This window comes from Polypterus senegalus, chromosome 17 (assembly GCF_016835505.1).
Source record: "Polypterus senegalus isolate Bchr_013 chromosome 17, ASM1683550v1, whole genome shotgun sequence".
Taxonomy (NCBI): domain Eukaryota; kingdom Metazoa; phylum Chordata; class Cladistia; order Polypteriformes; family Polypteridae; genus Polypterus; species Polypterus senegalus.
Genome location: NC_053170.1, coordinates 85,493,711 through 85,516,032, shown reverse-complemented (window position 1 = coordinate 85,516,032; position 22,322 = coordinate 85,493,711). Strand labels below are relative to the sequence as shown.

The window sequence follows — 22,322 nt, the reverse complement described above, 5'->3', positions numbered from 1 at the left end:
TGGGCAGAGGAGAGATGCTGGGTATACTGGGAGAAGGAAGCTAAGGATAGAGCTGCCAGGGAAGAGGAAAAGAGGGTGGCCTGAGAGAAGGTTTATGGATGTGGTGAGAGAGGACATGCAGGTGATGGGGGTAACAGAGCAAGATGACGAGGACAGGAAGATATGGAAGAAGATGATCCGCTGTTGCAACCCCTAACGGGAGTAGCTGGAAGAGGAAGAAGAAGAGTGTCATAACACATGTCTCTTAAAAACACATCCTTGTTTACATACAGTGACGTGCAAAAGTATTCAATCCTTTTAAAACTCATCATAATTTCTGCATGACAAAACATTTGTCCACATATTTATCCATTCGGTATTTTTAATGTTAGCTCTTATGCTGTAACAGTACATTTCCAAAAGTCAAAATAAACCATTTCCTGTAGATATTTAACTGAAGAAAAAGACTCCAAAGTTAGTGTCTGCATGAGTGTTTAAATCTCTGTGCTTCGGAAGCTCCAGGTTTACACAAATGAATCACAAATGACACCAAGGTGACAGTGATAATTAAACATAATGAGCTCCTACTTGTGAGTCCTTTCTATCACTGTGGGTATAAAAAGCCCCCTTTGTAAGGGCTGTAGTCTTTGTTGGACCAAAATGAAGACAAAGGAGCATCTGCTGACATGAGAAACCAAGTCATTAAAATGCACAAGTCAGGAGATGGCTATAAAAAAATATCAGAGAGTTTGAACATCCCGCTCAGCCCTCAGAAAGTGGACGGTTCATCATGGCAGCCAGACTCTTACTGGAACAGGCTGTCCTTCAAAACTAAACATCAGAGTAAGTCATCAACTAGTGGGAGAGGCGAATGAAAGTCCAACCGCCACTCTCAGGAGTCTGCAGTGCTCTTGGGCTGAAACTGCAGTGAAGGTGCGGTGGGTCCACAATTTGAAGAATTCTCCATGAAACAGGCCTCTACAAGGGGAGGAGAGCAAGAAAGAAGCTTTTCCTTAAGAAGCACATGTGGCATTTGCTACCAAGCATGAGAAAGACCCAGTTAAGATGTGGGAGAAGGTTTGTAACAAGAGAGATGGGTCGATCGTTACCGCTCACCTTTCCTACTTTAAGGCAGCTGATGAAAAGGATAGGCTGATATTGCACCCTGCAGCGCACCACCGTACCCCCGTTTTGAAATGTTCAGTTCAGACAGATGACTAAAAATATACAGTCGTGGCCAGAAGTTTTGAGAATGACACAGGTGTTGGTTTTCACAAAGTTTGCTGCTTCAGTGTTTTTAGATCTTTTTGTCAGATGTTTCTATAGAATACTAAAGTAGAATTACATGCATTTCATAAGTTTCAAAGGCTTTTATTAACAATTACATGAAGTGTTTGCAATGAGTCAATATTTGCAGTGTTGGTCCTTTTTTCTTTTTCAAGACTTCTGCAATTCACCTTGGCATGCTGGCAATCAACTTCAGAGCCCAATCCTGACTGATGGCAGCCAATTCTTACATAATCAATGCTTGGAGTTTGTCAGAGTTGGTGAGTTTTTGTTTTTCCACCCACCTCTTGAGGACTGACCACAAGTTCTCAATGTGATTAAGGTCTGGGGAGTTTCCTGGCCATGGACCCAAAATTTTAATGTTTTGTTCCCTGAGCCACTTAATTATCACTTTTGCCTTATGGCCTGGTGCTCCTTCATGTTGGAAAAGGCATTGTTGGTCAGCAAACTGTTCTTGGATAATTGGGAGAAGTTGCTCTTTGGAGGATGTTTTGGTCCCATTCTTTATTCATGGCTCTGGTTCGGGGGGGCACCACCAGTGCAGAGCTTGCTCAGGAATGGCAGCAGGCAGGTGTGAGTGCATCTGCACACACCGTGAGGGAGGGAAAGACTTTTGGAGGATGGCCTGGTGTCAAGAAGGGCAGCAAAGAAGCCAAGAAAAACATCTAGGACAGACTGATATTCTGGGATTGGACTGCTGGGGTGAAGTCATTGTCTCTGATAAATCCCCTTTTCGATTGTTTGGAGCATCTGGAAAAAAGAAAAGAAAAGGTGAGCACTGCCATCAGTCCTGTGTCATGCCAACCGTACAGCATCCTGAGACCATTCATGTGTGGGGTTGCTTCTCAGCCAAGGCAGTGGGCTCAATCACAATTTTGCCCAAGAACACAAATATGAATAAAGAATGACACCAAAACATCCTCTGAGAGCAACTTCTCCCAACCATCCAAGAACAGTCTGGTGACCCACAATCCTTTTCCCATCACAATGGAGCACTGGGCCATAAGGTGAAAGTGATAACAAAGTGGCTCGTGGAACAAAACATCAAAATTTGGGGTCCATGGCCAGGAAACTCCCCATTGAGAACTTGTGGTCAATCCTCAAGAGGCAGGTGGACAAACAAAAAACCCACCAATTCTGACAAACTCCAAGTATTGATTATGCAAGAACGGGCTGCCATCAGACAGGATTTGGCCCAGAAGTTGATTGTCAGCATGTCAGGGTGAATTGCAGAGGTCTTGAAAAAGAAAGAAGGACCAACACTGCAAGTTTGACTCTTTGCATAAACTTCATGTAATTGTCAGCCTTCAAAACTCATGAAATACTTGTAATTCTACTTTAGTATTCCATAGAAACATCTGACAAAAAGATCTAAAAACATTGAAGCAGCAAACTTTGTGAAAACCAATACTCGTGTCATTCTCAAAACCTTTGGCCACAACTATACAGTATGAGAGAAACAAAATTGCTAGAGAACCATATCTATAAGCACTAAGAAATGTATTATGCAAAAGAAAAGACAGGAGGAGAAAAGAACAGCAACAATCCCTTTCCCTTTCAAAACCAGGTATGAATCTACTCCCATCTCTGTCAGCTTGTCCCTGAGGAGCAGAGGTTGGTTGGTGTTGAAGGCGCTAGAGAAGTCCAGAAACATAATTCTTACAGCACCACTGCCTCTGTCCAAGTGGGAGAGGGATTGGTGTAGCATATAGATGATGGTATCCTCCACTCCCACCTTCTCCTGGTATGCGAACTGCAGAGGGTTGAGGGCGTGGTGGACCTGTGGCCTCAGGTGGTGAAGCAGAAGCTGCTCCATGGTCTTCATCACATGTGACATCAGATTGACAGGCCGGAAGTCATTCAGCTCACTAGGACATGATACCTTTGGGACTGGGGTGATACAAGATGTTTTCCAAAGCCTCGGGACTCTCCCCTGTTCCAGGCTCAGGTTGAAGATGCGCTGTAGAGGACTCCCCAACTCCAGCGCACGGGCCTTCAGCAGTCATGGCGATACTCCATCTGGACCAAAAAGCGTAGGCCTTGAATACTTTGAGCAGACACTAACCTTGGAGTTTTTCTTCTTCAGTTAAGTGGTTTATTTTGACTTTGGAAATTTATCGTTACAGCACACTAGAAATACTGAATGGATAAATGTGTGCACGGATGTTTTGTCAATGACTTTCAAAGGGATTGAATACTTTTGCATGCCACTGAATAATAGTTATTGTATGACAATGATGGTGGCATTGCAAAAGCAGCCAAATCCAGAATAACATTGATCTGTTTGGTAGCACAGCTGGCACTGGGCACGACCAGGAGGAAATAACACATTTAATCAGAAGTGACAGCAGCCATGATGTCAGGGCTCATAAAGCGAAGCTGTTGAAAAGCTTTGGTGTTTTGCTGCCGGTAATGAATGGTTTATGTTCTGCAGGATATCCTGTCCTACCAGAAAAGGAGCCACCATCGTCTGTCTGCTGGCCTCTACCTGGGGTACCTAAAGCTTTGCAGCTCAGTGGATCAAATTAAAGTCCTTGTTCCCCAAAGGCTACCTAACGTGTTGTGCCACTCTAAAATACGGGAGAACTGCAACGTTTCCAGGTGAGAGTTCCCTTCTTTTTTTGGATTCGTATAAAAAAACGCTGCAAAGTTTTGCAATGATGAAAAAAATAAAAAACGATGTATTCGCTCAATCTGCTGGCTGTTTATCAGACATTTTGAACAAGAGGGCATCCAATGTCTTCTGTAGACATCTTGTAAGGCAATGCTGATGTTCCCATATTTTTACAACTGAAATACTGGAAGGTTACATGAATCACAAAACATCACAGTAAGGTACAGTAGGTCAGTGGCAAGAACTGAATAGGACACAAATTTAAAAAGGATCTTCCAGTCTTAGTGGAATCATCACAGTGGCCTCCATGATGTTTGGCAAAAAGATACACATTTCCTGAATTTCACCCTCTGTTCCACAGTGTAAAATTACATTATCAAACCATGATGGTGTATTCATTTGCCATATGTCTTTAGATATACACTCACCGGCCATTATTATTAGGTGCACAGTGCTAGTTCCAGGTTGGACCCCCTTTAACCTTCAGAACTGCTGTAATTCTTCATGGCGTTGATTCAACAAGGTGCTGGAAACATTCCTCTGGGATTGTGGTCCATGCTGACATGATGATGTCACGCAGTTGCTGCAGATTTGCCAGCTGCACATCCATGATGTGAATCTCCTGTTCCACCACATCTCAAAGGTGCTCTACTGGAGTGAGATCTGGTGACTGTGGAGGCCATTTGAGTCCAGTGAACTCATCGTCATGTCCGAGAAACCAGTTTGAGATGATCTGAGCTTTGTGATATGGCGGGTTATCCTTCTGGAAGGAACCGTCAGAAGATGACTACACTGCAGTCTTAATGGTCAGCAGCAATGCTCAGGTAGCGTTAAAGAGGGGTGTCAGGGACTTCTGGAAATGCACTAATTTGCTGGGTTTAGCTAACAGAAAGCTGATAGCAGAAGTCAAGGTCAGATGACTGGAGATATGAGACTGTTGAATTCCAATATTTTATATTTATTTAATGTAAAAAAACAACTGAAACAATAAACAAACAAACATGCTGTAGATCAACCAATATGGCGTAAAGAAAAGTCTGTTGTGAACAGCAACCACTTCCGGTCGATACCGTGACCTTATTAAACTTTCTTACAGGTAGTCTGTGGCATTTAAACAAAGCCCAGTTGGTACTAAGGGACCTAAAGTGTGCCAAGAAAATATCCCCCACACCCTTACACCTCCACCAGCACTCTGAACTGTTGACACAAGGCATGATGGATCCATGCTTTCATGTTGTTGACACCAAATTCTGACCCTAGTATCCAAATGTTGCGGCAGAAATCGAGAATCATCAGACTAGGCAGTGTTTTTCCAATCTTCTATTGTACAATTTTAGTTAATTGCAGCATCAGTTAGCTATTCTTAGCTGACAGGAGTGGCACCCGGTGGGGTCTCCTGATGCTGTAGCCCATCTGCTTCAAGGTTTGACGTGTTGTGTGGTCAGAGATGCTCTTCTGCACGCCTCGATTGTAACGAGTAGTTATTTGAGTTACTGTTACCTTTCTATCAGTTCAAACCAGTGTGGCCATTCTCTTCTGACCTCTGGCATCAACAAGGCATTTTCGTCCAGAGAACTGCCACTCACTGGATATTTTACCTATTAACCCTAGAGATGGTTGTCTGTGAAAATCCCAGTAGATCAGCAGTTTCTGAAATACTCAGAGCAGCCCGACTGGCGGCACCAACCAGGCCTCGTTCAAAGACACTTCAGTCCCCTTTCTTCTCCATTCTGATGCTCGGTTTGAGCTACAGGCCGAAATGCGTTGAGTTGCTGCCCTGTGATTGGCTGATTAGATATTTGCGTTAACAGGCAGTTGAACGGGTGTACCTAATAAAGTGGCCAGTGAGTGTATTCCTGTTTTATTAGAAACATTGTGAGGAGGACTAAATGAGAGAGGGAATCCCACAAAACACATCCCTCCTTGTAATTCCCCTTCTGAAAATGCATTCCCATTGTCAGTAAACAGCTTAATAGAGTAACCAACATGTTTGAAGGGACCGCTTAGAAGAATATGACAAAACAGGGCTGGATTTCCAAAAGCACTGCCACACTTTCTTAGTATTCATTATGAGTCTGGTACCTAAAACACAAGACACCCATACACACTCGTAGTCAAACGTGCAATGAATGTTGAATCCAGTGGCTGTGTGCTAATCGAAGATGGAGCTGTCGGCAGAGGAGAGATGGGTTTATACTCTCATTGTTAAGTTTTTCAAAAAATTGAAACTCACTTGCTGCGTGCAAGTGCAAGAAAACTTCTTCTTTACTGAGCCCATGCCTTTTCCTCTTTGCCTAGAGAAGAGTGGGAAGCTCTCCAGAAGCTGTCTGGCCCTTATTATGTGGAAAGTGTGGATCAGAACCTTGACAGTCATTCACAGTTCATCTTCTATGAGCTCCAAATCGCAGTGAAGACTTTGCTTAAACAAATCAATCTACCTCTGCACCAGGTACAGTAAAAAGGTTACCTTCTTAAATCCCTGCCTGCCTAGTGAGATATGGCTGACGTACAAATTTCAAGTGAGCATGTTAGTTATTTGGGATTTTTTAGAAGCAGATGTAATAATCGGGTGGCATGGTGGCGCAGTGGGTAGCACTGCTGCCTCGCAGTTAGGAGACCTAGGTTCACTTCCCGGGTCCTCCCTGCATGGAATTTGCATGTTCTCCCCGTGTCTGCATGGGTTTCCTCCCACAGTCCAAAGACATGCAGGTTAAGTGAATTGGTGATTCTACATTGTCCCTAGTGTGTGGTTAGGTCTGTGCACACCCTGTGGTGGGCTGGCGCCCTGCCCGGGGTTTGTTTTCTGCTTTGTACCCTGTGTTGGCTGGGATTGGCTTCAGCAGATCCCCGTGAACCTGTAGTTAGGATATAGCGGGTTGAATAATGGATGGATGTAATAACCTTAAAAATCAGATGCCAGTCAAGAGAAGCTGTTGTGGAAAACTGCATGTGTCACTGATCACAAGGCAAGTGAATGTTGATTTGACTAGAAAGTGTGTATTTGTGGCTTCGATGACCCAAATGGACCCAAATTACAAACTGTCACATCTGTGTGTGCATTGCATGGGAGACAGTTTAAGGGCACAGGTGATGGTAATTGTAAACCAATCCAGTGGGTGGCGCTGTGTGATAACGCTCTCTCTCTTTTCCTCCCTCTGCAGGCTGGAAGGCTGACAGCTCTCCTCCGATTCAGTGTGCTGAGCCCGCTATTCTCCCACCTGGACTCTGAGTACCTGCAGATCCATAGCTAAGGACTGCAGAACCCGCTGCTTTGTCTTGCTGTTCCATCTTTTCTCACAGCAAATCCTGCCGACTACGCTACTGTAATAAGACCAGAAGAGACAGTGATAGTGTTGTGGCACCTGAGGGGAGACCAAGTATAATTGTAATGGCTTGGATCAAAATAAAGTGTGTGAAAATGAAAAAAATCGAGATCCTTGTCAGACTGTCTGAGATGGTGATTCTTCCAGTCATATGGCTGTCATGCAGGAAGAAGCGGGTCCAGGTCGGCAGACACTGAAAGTTTCATCATTGGAGGAGAGCTGTCAGTCTTTCTGCCTGCAGAGGGAGGGAAACTGAAAGAGAGTGTTGTCTTTCTGCCTGCAGAGGGAGGGAAAGAGAGAGTGTTATCGCACAGCGCCACCCCCTGGATCGGTGGAGAATTACCATTACCTGAGCCCTAGACACACACATGTGACAGAACACTGCAATGAGTTAAATTGAATTGTAGACACTATAAACACCTAGTGTGCAAAAAAAAGTGTAAAAGGTGCTTTATTTTTTATTATTTAAGCACTATTTTTTTCAGTATATTTGCTTCCAGGAAAGCTTAGAAAGACAGCTTTAAGTTTGGCTCCTATTGATCTACAAAAACAAAAATTCATAGATTCATAGGTTGGCTTGTTAGAGGACATTGAGGTTAAATGGATGGAATGCTGTAGCTCTATTGATTAAAGTAAAAAGTCTGAAACTTCGGAGCATTCATGAGAAATTGAATGCTTTACTTCATGAGCTAAAAGTACATACTAAAGAAAAATAGTTGCATTAAATATTTAAAATATTAAAATTCATGCTTCAGTCCCCTTACTTCCCCATTCTGATGCTTGGTTTGAATCTCAGTAGGTTGTCTCGTCAATGTCTACATGCCGAAATGCATTGAGTTGCTGCCTTGTGATTGGCTGATTAGATTATTGCGTTAACAGGCAGTTGAACAGGTGTACCTAATAAAGTGGCTGGTGAGTGTATTCCTGTTTTATTGGAAACATTATGAGGAGGACTAAATCAGAGAGGGAATCCCACAAAACACATCCCTCTTTTTAATTCTCCTTCCTAGAAATTAGTTCCCATTGTCAGTAAACAGCTTAATAGATTGACCAACAGCTTAGGAGAATACGACAAAACAGGGCTGGATTTCCGAAAGCACTGCAATGCTTTCTTAGTTATGAGCTGTTCATATCCATTATGAGTCTGGAATCTAAAAGGCAAGACACCCATATGCATTCGTAGTCAGACCTGCAATGTCTCAATATTCTCAATTGTGAGAGAAATTTGTCGACATCCATAGAGGACTTGATCATTAGTAAGCAATTATCATATTCAGAATCACTGAAATTGATTCCAGTTTTACAGCCGGATGCCCTTCCTCACACTAACCTTCTCTATTTATCCAGACTTGCGACCGGCATCAAATTGGGCTGGTTTGCCCCCCTGTTGAATAAAGAAAATGCAAAGGAGGTGTGGAGTTCCAAATCAAGGGCGATTACCAAAAATAAGGCAGGATGTAAAGGAGGCACTGAAAAAAATGAAAAATGGAAAGGCAACAGGACCGGATGAAATACCAGCAAAAGTGTGGAAGAGTTTGGGAGATGAGGGAGTAGATGTGTTGTGGGATCAAATGCAGAAGATCCATGAATGGGAGAGAATATCAGAGAAGTGGAGGAACAAGGGGATTGTAGCCATTTATAAGGAGAATGACGATATTCAGGATTGTGGAAACTACAGACATTGTGTCACACACAATGAAAATCTGGGAAAGGCTTATAGAGAGATGGCTTAGGGAACAGACCACCACAGGGGTGGAGCAGTTTAGTTTTATGCCCTGGAGAGGAACAACTGATGGGGGTCTTTGTATTGAGATCATTCATAGTGAAGCATCAAGAAAGACAAAAAGGATTGCACATAGTGCTTATTGATTTGGAGAAGACTTAATGATGGAGTATCTCCGCAAGAGGTCTGGAGGTGCACGAGAGAGAAAGGAGGACCAGAGAAGTACGTGAGGATTGTCCAGGATATGGATGATGGAGTGACGACTCTGGTTAAAAGCAGTGTTGGCGTGACAGACTAGATCTTGGCCAGAGTCAGTCTGCTCCAGAGATCTTCTTGAAGTCCTTACTTCTTTGATCTGGTTGTGGATGTATTGAGCCATGGGATAGAAGATCAATTCCTGTGGTGTAGGCTTAGTGCTGATGATGTTGTGATGTGTAGCACCAGGAAAGAGGAAATTGGAAGAATGGAGAAGGGCTTTGGAAGATAAAGGATTGAAGATAAATAGGAAGGAGACAGACGATATGAGGGCTAATGATGACTAGGATTTAGAAGTTAGCACCAAAAAAAGAGGAAATGGAGAGGAAGTTGGAAGAATGGAGAAGGACTTTGGAAGGCAGAGGGTTGAAAATAAATAGGAAGACAGAATGTCTGAGGTTTAATTATGATCAGGATTCAGAAGTTAGCCTGCAGGGAGAGTTATTGAAAAAAGTGGAGTCGTTTAAATATTTAGGATCAATGATAGCCCAAGATGGAGAACTAGAGTCAGATATACCCCATTGAGTGCAGTTTGGATGGAACCTTTGGAAGAAGGTATCAGGAGTATCGTGCGATCGCACAAGTCAAAGGTTAAAGGTGAGACTACCACTGATGTGTGGAGCTGAGACATGGACAGTAAAGGGGGTGCAGCAGAAGAAGTTGAATGTGGCAGAAATTAGAACGTTGAGATGGATGTGTGAAGCTACAAAAAAGGACAGAATAAGAAATGAGACCATCAAAGGTACATCAAAGTGGGAGAGAAATCTAAGAAGGTACAGAAGAGTAGAGTGAATTGGTATGGATATGTGATGAGGAGAGACAATGAAAAGGTGGGAAAAAGAGTGAGGGGAATGGAAATACAGGGGAGGAAAAGTCAAGGGAGGCAAAGGTGGAGTTGGATGGATAAAGTAAATGAAGATCTGAAGGAAAATGGCTTGACTGGTGAGGAGGTGAAGGACTGCGCTGTTGGGAGATGGTTGATCAAGCATGTTGATCCCACAAAGAAATCAGAAAAATGGAAGAAGAAGATATATTCTTAAATGATATCCCACATGCTTATATTTGAAATTTCTGACCATTAACCTTCAGGAAATGACCCTTAGAGGGATAAGACCCTTGTAAAGAATTACATATTAAAACATTTATCATAACCATGATCAGCAACCTTAAAACTGTATAAAATGACACTCCACATGCCTATATTAGGCATTTTGTAAAAAAGAGTAACTTTGACCCCTCATGTCCAATTAGGGGATGAGCCCCTGGGGTCAGTTGATGTGGCCTGCACAACGTCAATTGGTTTACTCTTTATCACAATGGTATAATAATATTGTCTAAAAAAGGCCTAAAAATCTGAGTTTTTTAGGTCTACAGGGCCAAAAATAGGGGTGGGCAAAATGCTCCACATCTTGTGTAATAAGATATCATATGTGGGGTTTTCTTCGTAATCTTAAGTCAGGAGACGGTGGACAAAACAAAAAAAAAAAACTGAAGTATTCCTAAGTAGTTCTTATAAACATAAAACTTGTCAACAAACTTCAAAACTAACAATGGAGACACTGTAAAAAAGTCTTCTTGGGTAAGTCTCTACAAGCTTTACACAGCTGGAGGTGGGTAGTTTATCCCTCTCTACTTAGCAGACCCTCTTAAACTCCGTAGCATCTGCAAAAGGCCATCTTCCTGTTTATTTGTTCAGCTAATTCTCTGCTCTAACCTCTGGTCCGTGTCTTCTCTCGTAGGCCAAACACTTCCGGCTGTACACACAGGAGGTGCTGGAGCTGGGCCACAATGTCAACTTTCTTCTGTTGCTGCCAGCATCTGATGACGTGTGCACCGCCCCCGGACAGAGTAACCCGTACTCCCCGCACTCCGGATTCCTTAACCTTCCTCTACAAATGTTTGAACTAGGTATGGTGGCTACTGCTTTTCTCAAACATATTAGCTCAGCAGCAATAAAAATAATCCATGTACAGTCATGGCCAGAAGTTTTGAGAATGACACAAGTGTTGTTTTTCACAAAGTTTGGTGTTTCAGTGTTTTTAGATCTTTTTGTCAGATGTTTCTATGGAATACTGAAGTTGAATTACATGCACTTCATAAGTTTCAAAGGCTTTTATTGACAAGAGTCAATATTTGCATGTTGGCCCTTCTTTCTTTTTCAAGATCTCTGCAATTCGCCCTGACATGCTGTCAGTCAACTTCTTGGGGAAATCCTGACTAATGGCCACTGCCCATTCTTGCATAATCGATGCTTGAAGTTTTGCCATAATTGGTGGGTTTTTGTTTGTCCATCCGCCTCTCGAGGATTGACCACAAGTTCCTAATGGGATTGAGGTCTGGGGAATTTCCTGGTCATGGACCCAAAATTTCAATGTTTTGTTCCCCGAGCCACTTAGTTATCACTTTTGCCTTATGGCCTGGAAAAGGCATTGTTGGTCACCAAACTGTTCTTGGATTGTTGGGAGACGTTGCTCTTCGGAGGATGTTTTGGTACGATTCTTTATTCATGGCTGTGTTCTTAGGCCAAATTGTGAGTGAGCCCACTGCCTTGGCTGAGAAGCAACCCCACACATGAATGGTCTCAGGGTGCTTTATTGTTGGCCTGACAAACAACTGATGGTCGTGCCGCACACCTTTTCTCAGCCCCAAACAATCGTAAAGGGATTCATCAGAGAAAATGACTTGACCCCAGCAGTCCTCAGCAGTCCAATCCCTGTACCTTTTGCAGAATATTAGTCTATCCCAGATGTTTTTCTTGGTTTCTTTGCTACCGTGCTTGACACCCACCAGGCCATCCTCCAAAAGTCTTTGCCTCCTTCACAGTGTGTGCAGATCCTCTCACACCCGCCTGCTGCCATTCCTGAGCAAGCTCTGCACTGGTGGTGCCCCGATCCTGAGCCATGAATAAAGAATGGGACCAAAACATCCTCTGAGAGCAACTTCTCCCAACCATCCAAGAACAGTTTGGTGACCCACAATGCCTTTTCCAGCATGAAGAAGCACTGGGCCTTAATGCAAAAGTGATAACTAGACAGATAGATGGATAGATAGATAGATAGATAGATAGATAGATAGATAGATAGATAGATAGATAGATAGATAGATAGATAGATAGATAGATAGATAGATACTTTATTAAAGCCAAGGGGAAATTCACAACTAATTGCCTCAGGGAACAAAACATTGAATTTTTGGGGTCCATGGCCAGGAAACTCCCGAGTTCTTAATCCCATTGAGATTTCCAAAAAAACATCTGACAAAAAGATCTAAAAACACTGAAGCAGTAAACTTTGTGAAAACCAACACTTGTGTCATTCTCAAAACTTTTGGCCATGAATCAATCTATCTATCTATCTATCTATCTATCTATCTATCTATCTATCTATCTATCTATCTATCTATCTATCTATCTATCTATCTATCTATCTATCTATCTATCTATCTATCTATCTATCTATCTATCTATCACACTACCACAACTACAACTAGACCATCTGTGGTGATCTAAATATGGTGGCACTGCTACTAGGAATGCAGCTCAGACACACCAAGTCTTGTTTCATTGGGGGCAGCTGTGTTAAATGGTCTTGTGATTTAAAAAAGAACTGGCAACTCCGTAAGCATTTAGTTCTTTTCTCAGAATATTGTGGGCGCATAATAAATCACTTGTTGACCTATCAAAGACATTTTTGCCTCTTCGTCATATAAAACCTGGACTAATGAAGAATTTAGGGAAAGCGATGAACGACTTCGATATTTGAGACCGATGTTCCCACACATTACTGGTGATGAGGTTAAGGAAGGCATTTCTATCGGCCCACTGACACGTCATCAAAGACACGCAGATTGAAGATCAGAGAGTGGGGTGGAAGAAATTGCATGGAAAGCACTCAAGGATGTCATTGAGAATTTTCTTGGTAATTACTGAGCACCAAATAGGTCCCGCTGGTTGACAACATGCTTCAAGCATACAAAACCACAAAGTGCAACATGTCGCTGAAGATTCCTTTTCTGCATTCTTCCCTGTTAATTTTGGGGGAGTTAGTGATGAACATGCTGAAGGGTTTCACCAGGACATTACTACGATGGAAAAGCAGTGTCAGGGCAAACAGAATCTATCAATGCTGGCCAACTATTGTTGGACAATGAGAAGAGAGGCATCATATGTGGAGTACAAATGAAAATCAGCAGCAAAACATTTTCAGCTCAACTGAACTCATGCAACGTGTCAACATCATTAAGCGGTTAAACACACTAAATTCAATTTAAGGTTAAGTTCATGTTTCTCCAGATTATTACATGACATAGTCAATCTGAAAAGATATTTGTGTTCAGCTTGAAACAATTTATCATAATCACCAAATTCTTTTCTGGAAGCAAATCTGATGGAAAAATGTGTTGTCCCGTATAATTCTGCATATAATAAGCAAGTCTGTTTTACCAGCGGATGAGGAGGCGTGTGGAGTCCAACAGCAAGTTGATGAGTCCTTTTCAATATTTGCACACATTCATAAATCAAAGTACAGCTCTCTTATAAATATCGCACATCTAGACAGTGCTAACCCAAAATTTGTAAACCGTCATAATCTGAAACTAAAATACATACTTGCTTGTATTTCACTTGCAGTTCACTTTTGCACTTATAAGGAGAAATTCATCGGCCTTTACTGTCGACTTTCTGCTGTCCTGGACCTTGATTCACTGATTACCCAGCAGGCCTTAAGAGAAGCCCTCTCTGATGGGGAAGTTGTGCTGGCAAAGCAACGTCACCAGCAAGTCCTTGATTACATACAGGTAGGTTGTTGTCTTCTGGGCAGTTTTAAACTAGAAAGACGATTCATCGCTGATTTGAGAAAGTTTAATTAAAGGGGTCAGGAGGTGAAGCAAGATTAAAAATGCAAGCAAGGGTCGAAACCAGAGAGAGAAAACAAAAAGCGGATCTCTTAAACGAACCACAAAACATTACACTCAGTCAGAAGGTGAACCAAAAATCCATTAAGGGACACCAAAAGCGAACTCCCTCCATACGCAGATAAGGAAGATACATCTGTGGTGACCTTTTAAACTAGTCCGGCTCATGATGTCATGCAGGGAATCATGGGAAATCTCAATGGCTGACATAAAATTCACAAAATCCCACAAGAATCTAGCATAGTGTCACAGAAAGATGGTAAAAATCAGCAAACAAGACAACAAGAAATGAGTGTCAAAATCGAATTCCTCAAGGGTGAAACCCTGAGTCGAGATGCATGGAGGTGAAAAAGACACTCGATAAAGCAATCACAACAACCCGCCTTTTTGTATTTTTTTGTTGTTTAGTTTCCTTATTTCATATTTTAACATTGGTTAATGACCACCTGACCTACAGATTTTACATATTACAGACTGGAGTTCTATATGTTTCTGATTTGGAATTCTTTCGGTGAGCCGGCATACTTTGTAAGACGTATCTTGTGTTGACCTTCAACGCCATGTCCATGATGTAACCTGAGACCTTCACGTCTCTTTCCAGTTTAATTGAGCTCCATTTGTGTCAGCATAGCAGTGCCGAATTTAGCTCCCCAGCTACTGTGAGGCCTTCTCTACCACTTCTCTAGTAGTTGTTATTGCTCTTGGTCTAAAAGTGCCAGTGGGCCTCAGTAGGCTGTAAGTTCTGCAGTGTAACGGCACTTTACAATGTTGATTTTTTCTTATAACTAGGGGGCGCCGCACCCTGCTCGCTTTAATCACCAACCCCCGGGTGGGTGCTATGCGCCAGCCACTTTGCTTCTCTGCTGCTCTCATATGTGGATTTCACTTTCACCAAACAACAAATCTTTTAATTCCCGCAGATACGCCTCTTCATTGGGAAGAAACACTACTTTTCCCTGATGGCAACACGAATTAGAAAATCTACAAGTCTCCAGTTTAAAGCCGAACAATATCTACATACTTCTGTTATATCACCTATGTCCATATATTCAATCTCTTTTCGCTGTGACATTATTTCACCGAGTAATAATTTCCGTTTGTTTGTGCTAACGCGATCTTTACTATCAGTATTTTGAGACTTTTGAATTGCAGTCCTTTCATAATCTCCAACCTGTTCTGCATGTGTATCACGCCAACGTTTTTGAACCTCTTTACAACGTTCTACTTTGTCTTCTACTCTTTGACTTTTATTTCCGATCCTGCTCGGAGCTGGGAGCGCAGGAAGTGTGCTTAACAATAGCATTCACACGAATGAGAAGTGAGTGGACGGTGGACGTGATTGTAAATGTTTGAGAGGGCAGGGTGGTACTTGTCAAAATCTCTCGGCAAAATGTCTTGTCTCACAGGACATGAAATGATCTCTCCCGGGAGTTGAAATTATCACTGAGAAAGTCTCATCTCAGGATTTCCTTTTATAATAGAGAAATCCAACGGTAATGTTAACTAAGATACCCACTCCAGTTGCTGCCATGTGATCAGCAGCTCCTGGGAGGTGATGCCACCAAGATTTTCTGCTATATAAGGGTGACAATTCACCAACTTTATTTGTCCCTCTGTTGCAATAATGTTTTCAATATTATGATATAAACGTTTTGAATAATTTTTATGGGTTCATTTCAATTGTTTTGAATGATTAAACACACTTTTTTGGGGTCTCTGAATGCAATTCTGACTTTTTTATTTTTATGTGATTAGATCAGAATTGCACAGATCAGTTGCAGTTTCACAGTACACGATGCCCATTATTGGCACAGTATATTGTGCACGTGGCATCATTGTCTGTTAAGATGTCTGCTAGACCAGCTCAGTACTGTTCAGCACATGAGAAACGAGACCACCTCGGCCATGGGGGTGGCTCATTATTGAGCCTGACGGGTGAGTGTAGAGCCTTCCATGGCACTCCTTGGGGCCACACAGTGGTCACAGTCTTTTACTGAAGATGCTTCTCTGTTTAGCTAAGTGGGTGAGTATCATTGTTCAGGACAGTGAGCATCTTCATGAGTGACTTCTGTTCTGCCACTTCCTCCACTGAGCCCAGTCGGACTCCCAGGATTTTTAATCACTTTATTTAGTCTGTTGGCATCAATGCAGGTGATGCCATTTCCCCAGTGGCCAGTATATACAGTTGTAAGAGTGGCCTGCATACACAAGCAACCTCAACCTCCTCAGGAAATAGAGATGACTCTGGTCCTCCTTGTATGCAGCTTCTGTGTTGGGACTCCACTCAAGCTTGTCCTTCGGGTGCATCCCGAGGGACTTCTATGTCCTCACCCTCTCCACATCTTCACCATCAATTAATAAGAGCGGGCTTTACCCTTCTGAAGTCTATGGTTATCTCCTTTGTCCGACTGATGTTGAGCTGAAGGTGGTTCACTAGGGTCCTGCACTGCTGATATACCCACCTATGGCTGTGTCATTGGAACTTTTTAAGTTGGCATCTAAAGTCTGAGGTGTATGGGGTAAACAGGAAAGGAAGTCACTACAGTTCTCTGTAGGAAATTTAGTAATACTCAGGACCATGTCAGATGCACAGTTCTTAAGCCTTGCAAACTGTGGTCTACCAGTTAAGTAGCCCATTACCCAGGAGACAATAGTAGCATCAACCCGCATTGACCAGAGCTGCTCTCCCAACTGTATGAATTCACTAGAGAAGTCAACTATTGAGGGTCACCATGTTTCTCCAGATGGGTGTAGGCCGTATTCAGCATATTCGAGGGTGAGTCAAAAATTGTCTGCACTCTGCACTTATATTAAAATTTGGCAGCACTGTCTTTCCGTACAAGGTGTCTGTCTCCCTAAGCAGGTGTGAACGTGTTACGTCAGATCATTTCTAACTGCCCCACTTGTAATTTGTATGAAAGGAGAGCAACATGCGGTGATTTTTTTTTTTGTGGTCTGAGGGTGTATCTGGTTGACGATTTTTATCGAAGACTGTGTGCACAGTAGGGAGAAAGTGTTTTATCGCAAAGAAGTGTTTAGGAATGGATAGAGAAGTTCAAGGAAGGTTGCACAAGGGTCAGCATGAAGGAGGAAGAGCCGGACGCCCGTCCACAACTGACGACAACATTGAGCATGTACAGGAAATGAGTCTGTGGACTACACGAGTGACGGTAGATGACGTGGCAAATCAGCCATAGCTCTGCTTATGCAACAATTTACAATAGACTTGGATTTCGAAAGAAGCCCTACGAGGACAAAGATTCACATCCGATGAAGAGGTGAAGACAGCGGTGCATTCGTGGCTCACAATTCAGCCTGAAACTTTTTTCAATGAAGGAATACGAAAGCTTGTTAACAGATGGACAAAGCGAATTGAAAAGCAGGGAGATGATGTTGATAAATGATGTATGTGTCTTTTTTGAATGTTGATTAAAATAAATTCTCATAGATGACAGTACCGTCCACCCGTAAGTGGTCCTGGTAGGCAAACTGCAGAGGATCTAGTGCTCTTCTGACCAAGGGTTGCAAGTTAGGCCTTCATAAAGTGTAAGGACAGGGTCACCCACCATTCAGTACTCATTTAAGGCCGGTGACTGCTACAACACATGGTGTTTTCCATGTTTTCCATACAGCTGGAATCTTTTATAGTGTCAGGCTCAGACTGAATAACCACATGCAGTTACTTAGTGCACTCCTTCAGTACCTTAGGATTAACATCATCAGGTGTTGCTGATTTGGGTTGACTGAGTTTCCATAGTTGATTCTTCCCCTGGTCAGCTGTGAAGGTCAGTTCTGGGTAGCTGTGAGGTTGGTAAAATGGTGGATGTGTAAGTTGTTGTAGCTCATTGGCTGCACCCTTTATGAACTGTATTTCTGCTGTGGCCATCGAATACAGGGACGATGGTGGGTATTTTTTTTCTTCATTCCTGTGAAGAGGCGTGCCTCAGAAGATCCTCCACCCTCTCGTCTCTGGTGGTAGGATTGTGTTCATTATCCATCTTTTCCGGGAAGCAGTTTACAAAAGGGAATTATTCCGCCATGTCTTTCCTTCTAGTAATTGTTGATTGCACTTCAGGATTCACATCCATCACTTACAGTAAAAACTTTTTTGGTGCTGATCATTATGAATTGTAGAATCAGTGGCGAGTGCTGCAATGGGTGGATTCTCTGCTGTTAACATGGCTCTTTGAGGTGGCTCATTCTTTTTAAAAGGACTGCCACACAAATTGGACAAGTGTGAGACTTTGCAGGCTTGCCATTTATATAGGTGACCCTGGCACTGAGCAGTCCATTTGGAGGACAGTGAGCCACCTCAAAGAGCCATGTGAAGAGCAGAGAATCCAGCCATTGATACACTGGTGTCAGAAGTGGGATGAGAAGACATACAGTCTGACTTAGCAGAGTGCCTCAAACGGACCTACTTGGATCCTCGGAAGAGTTGCAAGACAGTCTTGAGGCTCAGATCTGTAATCTGGAGTGCCATTTGCAGCAGTAGTTAAAAGTGGGGAGACAGTGGAGAGACTGACACCTCTTCAGCTCTACCACCACTTCTCCATCTGCTAGGGTCCATTAGCTTGGGTGCGCAAATGCCGGAGGAGCTTTGGGCTCATAGAGCTGTGGCTGGACCTGACTACATAAATGGCTAGCCTGCAAAGTCTCACTGCCAAAGCAGTGCCAGCTTGGCTAGCCTGCAAAGTCTCACTGCCAAAGCAGTGCCAGCTTGTTTGGCAGTCCTTTCCCAGGTCCAGTCCAGCTCATACTCAGGTGGCTCATCACTGGCTGATGTAACTTGTCACATACATAATTACATAACTCTTGCAATGGCGCCCACATTCTTTGAAAATGCGACGTGATCTTGTCTTTCATTTCAGTTGAGCAGCTAGTGATGAGGGCACATCAGCAGGGATTGTGAGCACTGCATTGTCAAGTGGAGCAGCAGAGGCGTTCAACGCTGGTCAGTCGTAAGTAGGCAGGTGAACCTCCGTGTGTGGAGATTCAGATAGTCAGGACTCTTGGCCGTCTTCCTTCACTGCAAACCACATACCAGGTCTGGATCTCAGCTTTCAGACTCTCCTTCCACCGCTGCTTCACAACACCTCTACGATCTGCCTTGTCTTTTGCCTGCTCATTTTTACTTCTGACAGCATCTCACTTGGGGTCAGTGGCAATATAATCTCTCATATCTTTCCCCAACTCCATGAGCCTGAAACTCCTCCGGCATCTGTGCACTCAGGCTAATGGACCCTAGCAGATGGAGAAGTGGTGGTGGAGCTGCAGAGGTGTCAGTCTGTCCGCTGCCTCCCCACCTGTACTAGTGATACAAACAGCACTCCAGATTACAGGTGTGAGACTCAATACTCTCCTCCAACTCCTCCAAAGAGCCAAGCAGATCCATTTTAGGCACTCGGCTAAGTCAGACTGTATGTATTCTCATCCCACTGCTGACACCAATGTAGCAATGGATGGATTCTCTGCTCTTCACATGGCTATTTCAGGTGGCTCACTATCCCTCAAATGGAGTTGCTCGCCTTTTGCCACACTAATTGGAAACGTAGGTGCCGCTGCCCCTGCTGATGTAATGCCAGCTCATGCTTGGGTAACTCATCCCTGGTTGATGTAACTTTTTGGTGCCAACACAGTATGTTTGCCATTACCTTTCTTTGCTGTATTTGTAAAAATTTGTCCGTTGTTTAATATATTTAATCTATTTTGTCATTATTCTGTTTCATTAATATTTGAGTGTTGGGGAAGAAAATACTGTTGGGCTTAGACGTTGGCCTAATTTCACCCATCCCTCATTTTCAATGTGCAGTGGCTTTACCGCTACACAAATCTGTTCACAACCTCGGCACCCACTCATCACTATGCAAATCTGTTGGCAACCTCAGCGCCCCCTCACAAGTCGAGGTGCACTGCAATTGGAATGATTAAACTATCAGGCTTCCTAACAATTGTAAGAGTCGCGTCATCAAATACTCACATGTGCACACTAGATTTTATACTTGAAACATATCGCCCCGAGTCAGCCACTTTCAGCTGCCAATCGTCCTGGCATTGTAGATGGAATGTGAAGGAGAAGACAGCAAAGACTGTAAGAAAAGTTTTTCATTTGTGCATAGGATGGCAAATTTTTGTGAAATAAAATATCTCAATTTATAATTATGGCCTGATGGGGGCGCTCCAGCCATCCTAACCCTGATACAAGAAAACACCAGGACTCCCCACAGCAGCACAGTAAAAAGCACCAATGCAGTACAATCAGTCACAGTGCTTTGTCTTCTTCTTCTTCCTTCTACCTCCTCTGTCAAGCTTTGTCCATCTCCCTCTTGACTCTGACTGCTGGTTTAGTGGCGTTGGTTTCTTTCATAGAACACCAGGAAGTGCTCCGGTGGTCTTAATCTGGTAGCACTTCTGGGTGCTGCAACAAAGTGCTCAACCGTTCCTGCAGCACCCCCTTGTGGCACCCACGGAACCCAGCAGGGCTGCTCCAAACTCTATCTGTGGGAGCCCCAGCCAAGGGGGGCTGCCATCTAGTACTCCAGGTGAGGGATTCCCCTGAATATGCCTTCTCCCCCAGGTTTTTCAATAATCTTCATGTCCCGGCAGGGCAAGGGTCCTGGCCGTCAGTGACAGACCCCTGAAGAGGTTGTAAAGGATTCAGCTGTACTTCAGGAGTTTCACACGTGCACTGAGCGCACCACTCAGTCGATCCGTACTACCGTCTAGTAGCAAGACATCACTTTCAAAGACTTCTTCTTACTGTTTTCCAAAGTAAATCTTTTTCTTTTACAACAAACAAGAGAGTCTGAGAAAGAAAGTGTTAAAATATTGCAGCTATCAAGTTTCTACTTAAATGAAAAACATCTGTAATTACTCTTTTGGAAAAATCATCTTACCCCACCGCAGTAACCTTTCAGATTAACCAAGAAACCACAAGTGCCTTTGTGCAATCCCAGATCTGAGAGTTTGGAAACTTGCTACACAAACCGCACATTACAGGCGGCCAAAGAACAGATGAAAAAAAAAGAAAAAAAAATCTGATGTCTGTAGTTATGGAATATGGAACCAATTAGAGACGTTAAGAGAAGAAATGCGTTAAATGCGTTTCAGTTTACCGAGGGCGTTCCTGTCAGACGCATGCAGTCCGACAAGAGAGAAGTGAGATACGGGGCTGAATGCGCCTTTCATCTTTTTTTACAACTTGAAATTCTCCACTTTGCCAGATTCTTCTGTTTGGAGGGCTGCAAACCTCTGAAAAAGCCGCACAGTGTGTTCTGAGTAGTTGGTGAGGATGTGAAAATGGGTAAAGAGGTGCGATGATGGAAAACGCTGGCTGCGTGACAGGCAGTCAAACCACGAAATGGTCCCTGAACATTACAGCAGATAAGTATGAAGAGGTAGTAAGGGTGCTGGGCCAGGAGGGGGGGGTCCACCCATCCATTCCCCTATCCATTTTGTTGCTTTGCGACAAGCAAAAGCTTTAGATTTGTTGCAGGCTTTTTTGACGGATCTCGACGTTTTAGGATCTCAAAAACATCGATATCTCGATGATGGGTGTGTATCTGTCTGTGTGTCGCAGTTTCTTGAGGACGGTCTAGAGCGAAAACGGCTGGACGAAAAAATACGAAATTCAAAACTTAAGCATGTTATGAGAGGATGATGTGCGGAATCCTTTTTTAACCAAATCATTCGAGAGCAAGAGGCCCTTAATACCGTAATTCTGCAATTAAGTATGAAATCTTCTCGTCAAATGCTATAGTAATAATCTCTTTTATGATGAGAAAGGTCAGCATCAGAGCGGTAAATAATTTCTGAAATACTAGAGAATAGTTCAGGTTCCTAGGGCGCAAAGCCTACTGACACTTACATTCAAATTTGTAATTAGAGGGTTGCATAGAGAGCCAAAACCTATCCGACTAAAAACCTACAAAACTGCAAAATAAAAGATACAAAGTCAGAGCCCATCTCTAGCAGATATGCCAGTCTGTCACATGGTGAACTCACACACATTTACACTGTGCCAATCGATTCAGTGCAGTGCCTGAAGTGGACACACATTGTATGTGCTGTGCTGGAAAGCCATAATGGAATGACAACATGAAAGGATGGCCGGGATGGGGCTGAACTGATATCCTGCTCAAAGGGGAAGAGTATTATTTTTTATATATATATTTTTTTGATTTTATTAATCACTAGCAAAATACCCGCACTTTGCAGTGGCGAAGTACTG

The 22,322-nt window shown here is 43.2% G+C and overlaps 1 protein-coding gene across 1 annotated transcript in view; it reads left to right on the top strand.

The window, feature by feature from the left end:
- Positions 1-22,322, top strand: part of ankfn1 (ankyrin repeat and fibronectin type III domain containing 1) — a 195,216-nt gene that overhangs the window by 159,367 nt on the left and 13,527 nt on the right. Inside the window, exons 13-16 of the mRNA XM_039739380.1 lie at positions 3,701-3,867; positions 6,179-6,329; positions 10,921-11,089; positions 13,809-13,975. Coding sequence (XP_039595314.1) covers positions 3,701-3,867; positions 6,179-6,329; positions 10,921-11,089; positions 13,809-13,975 — 654 coding nt within the window. The remainder of the gene's footprint in view (positions 1-3,700; positions 3,868-6,178; positions 6,330-10,920; positions 11,090-13,808; positions 13,976-22,322) is intronic.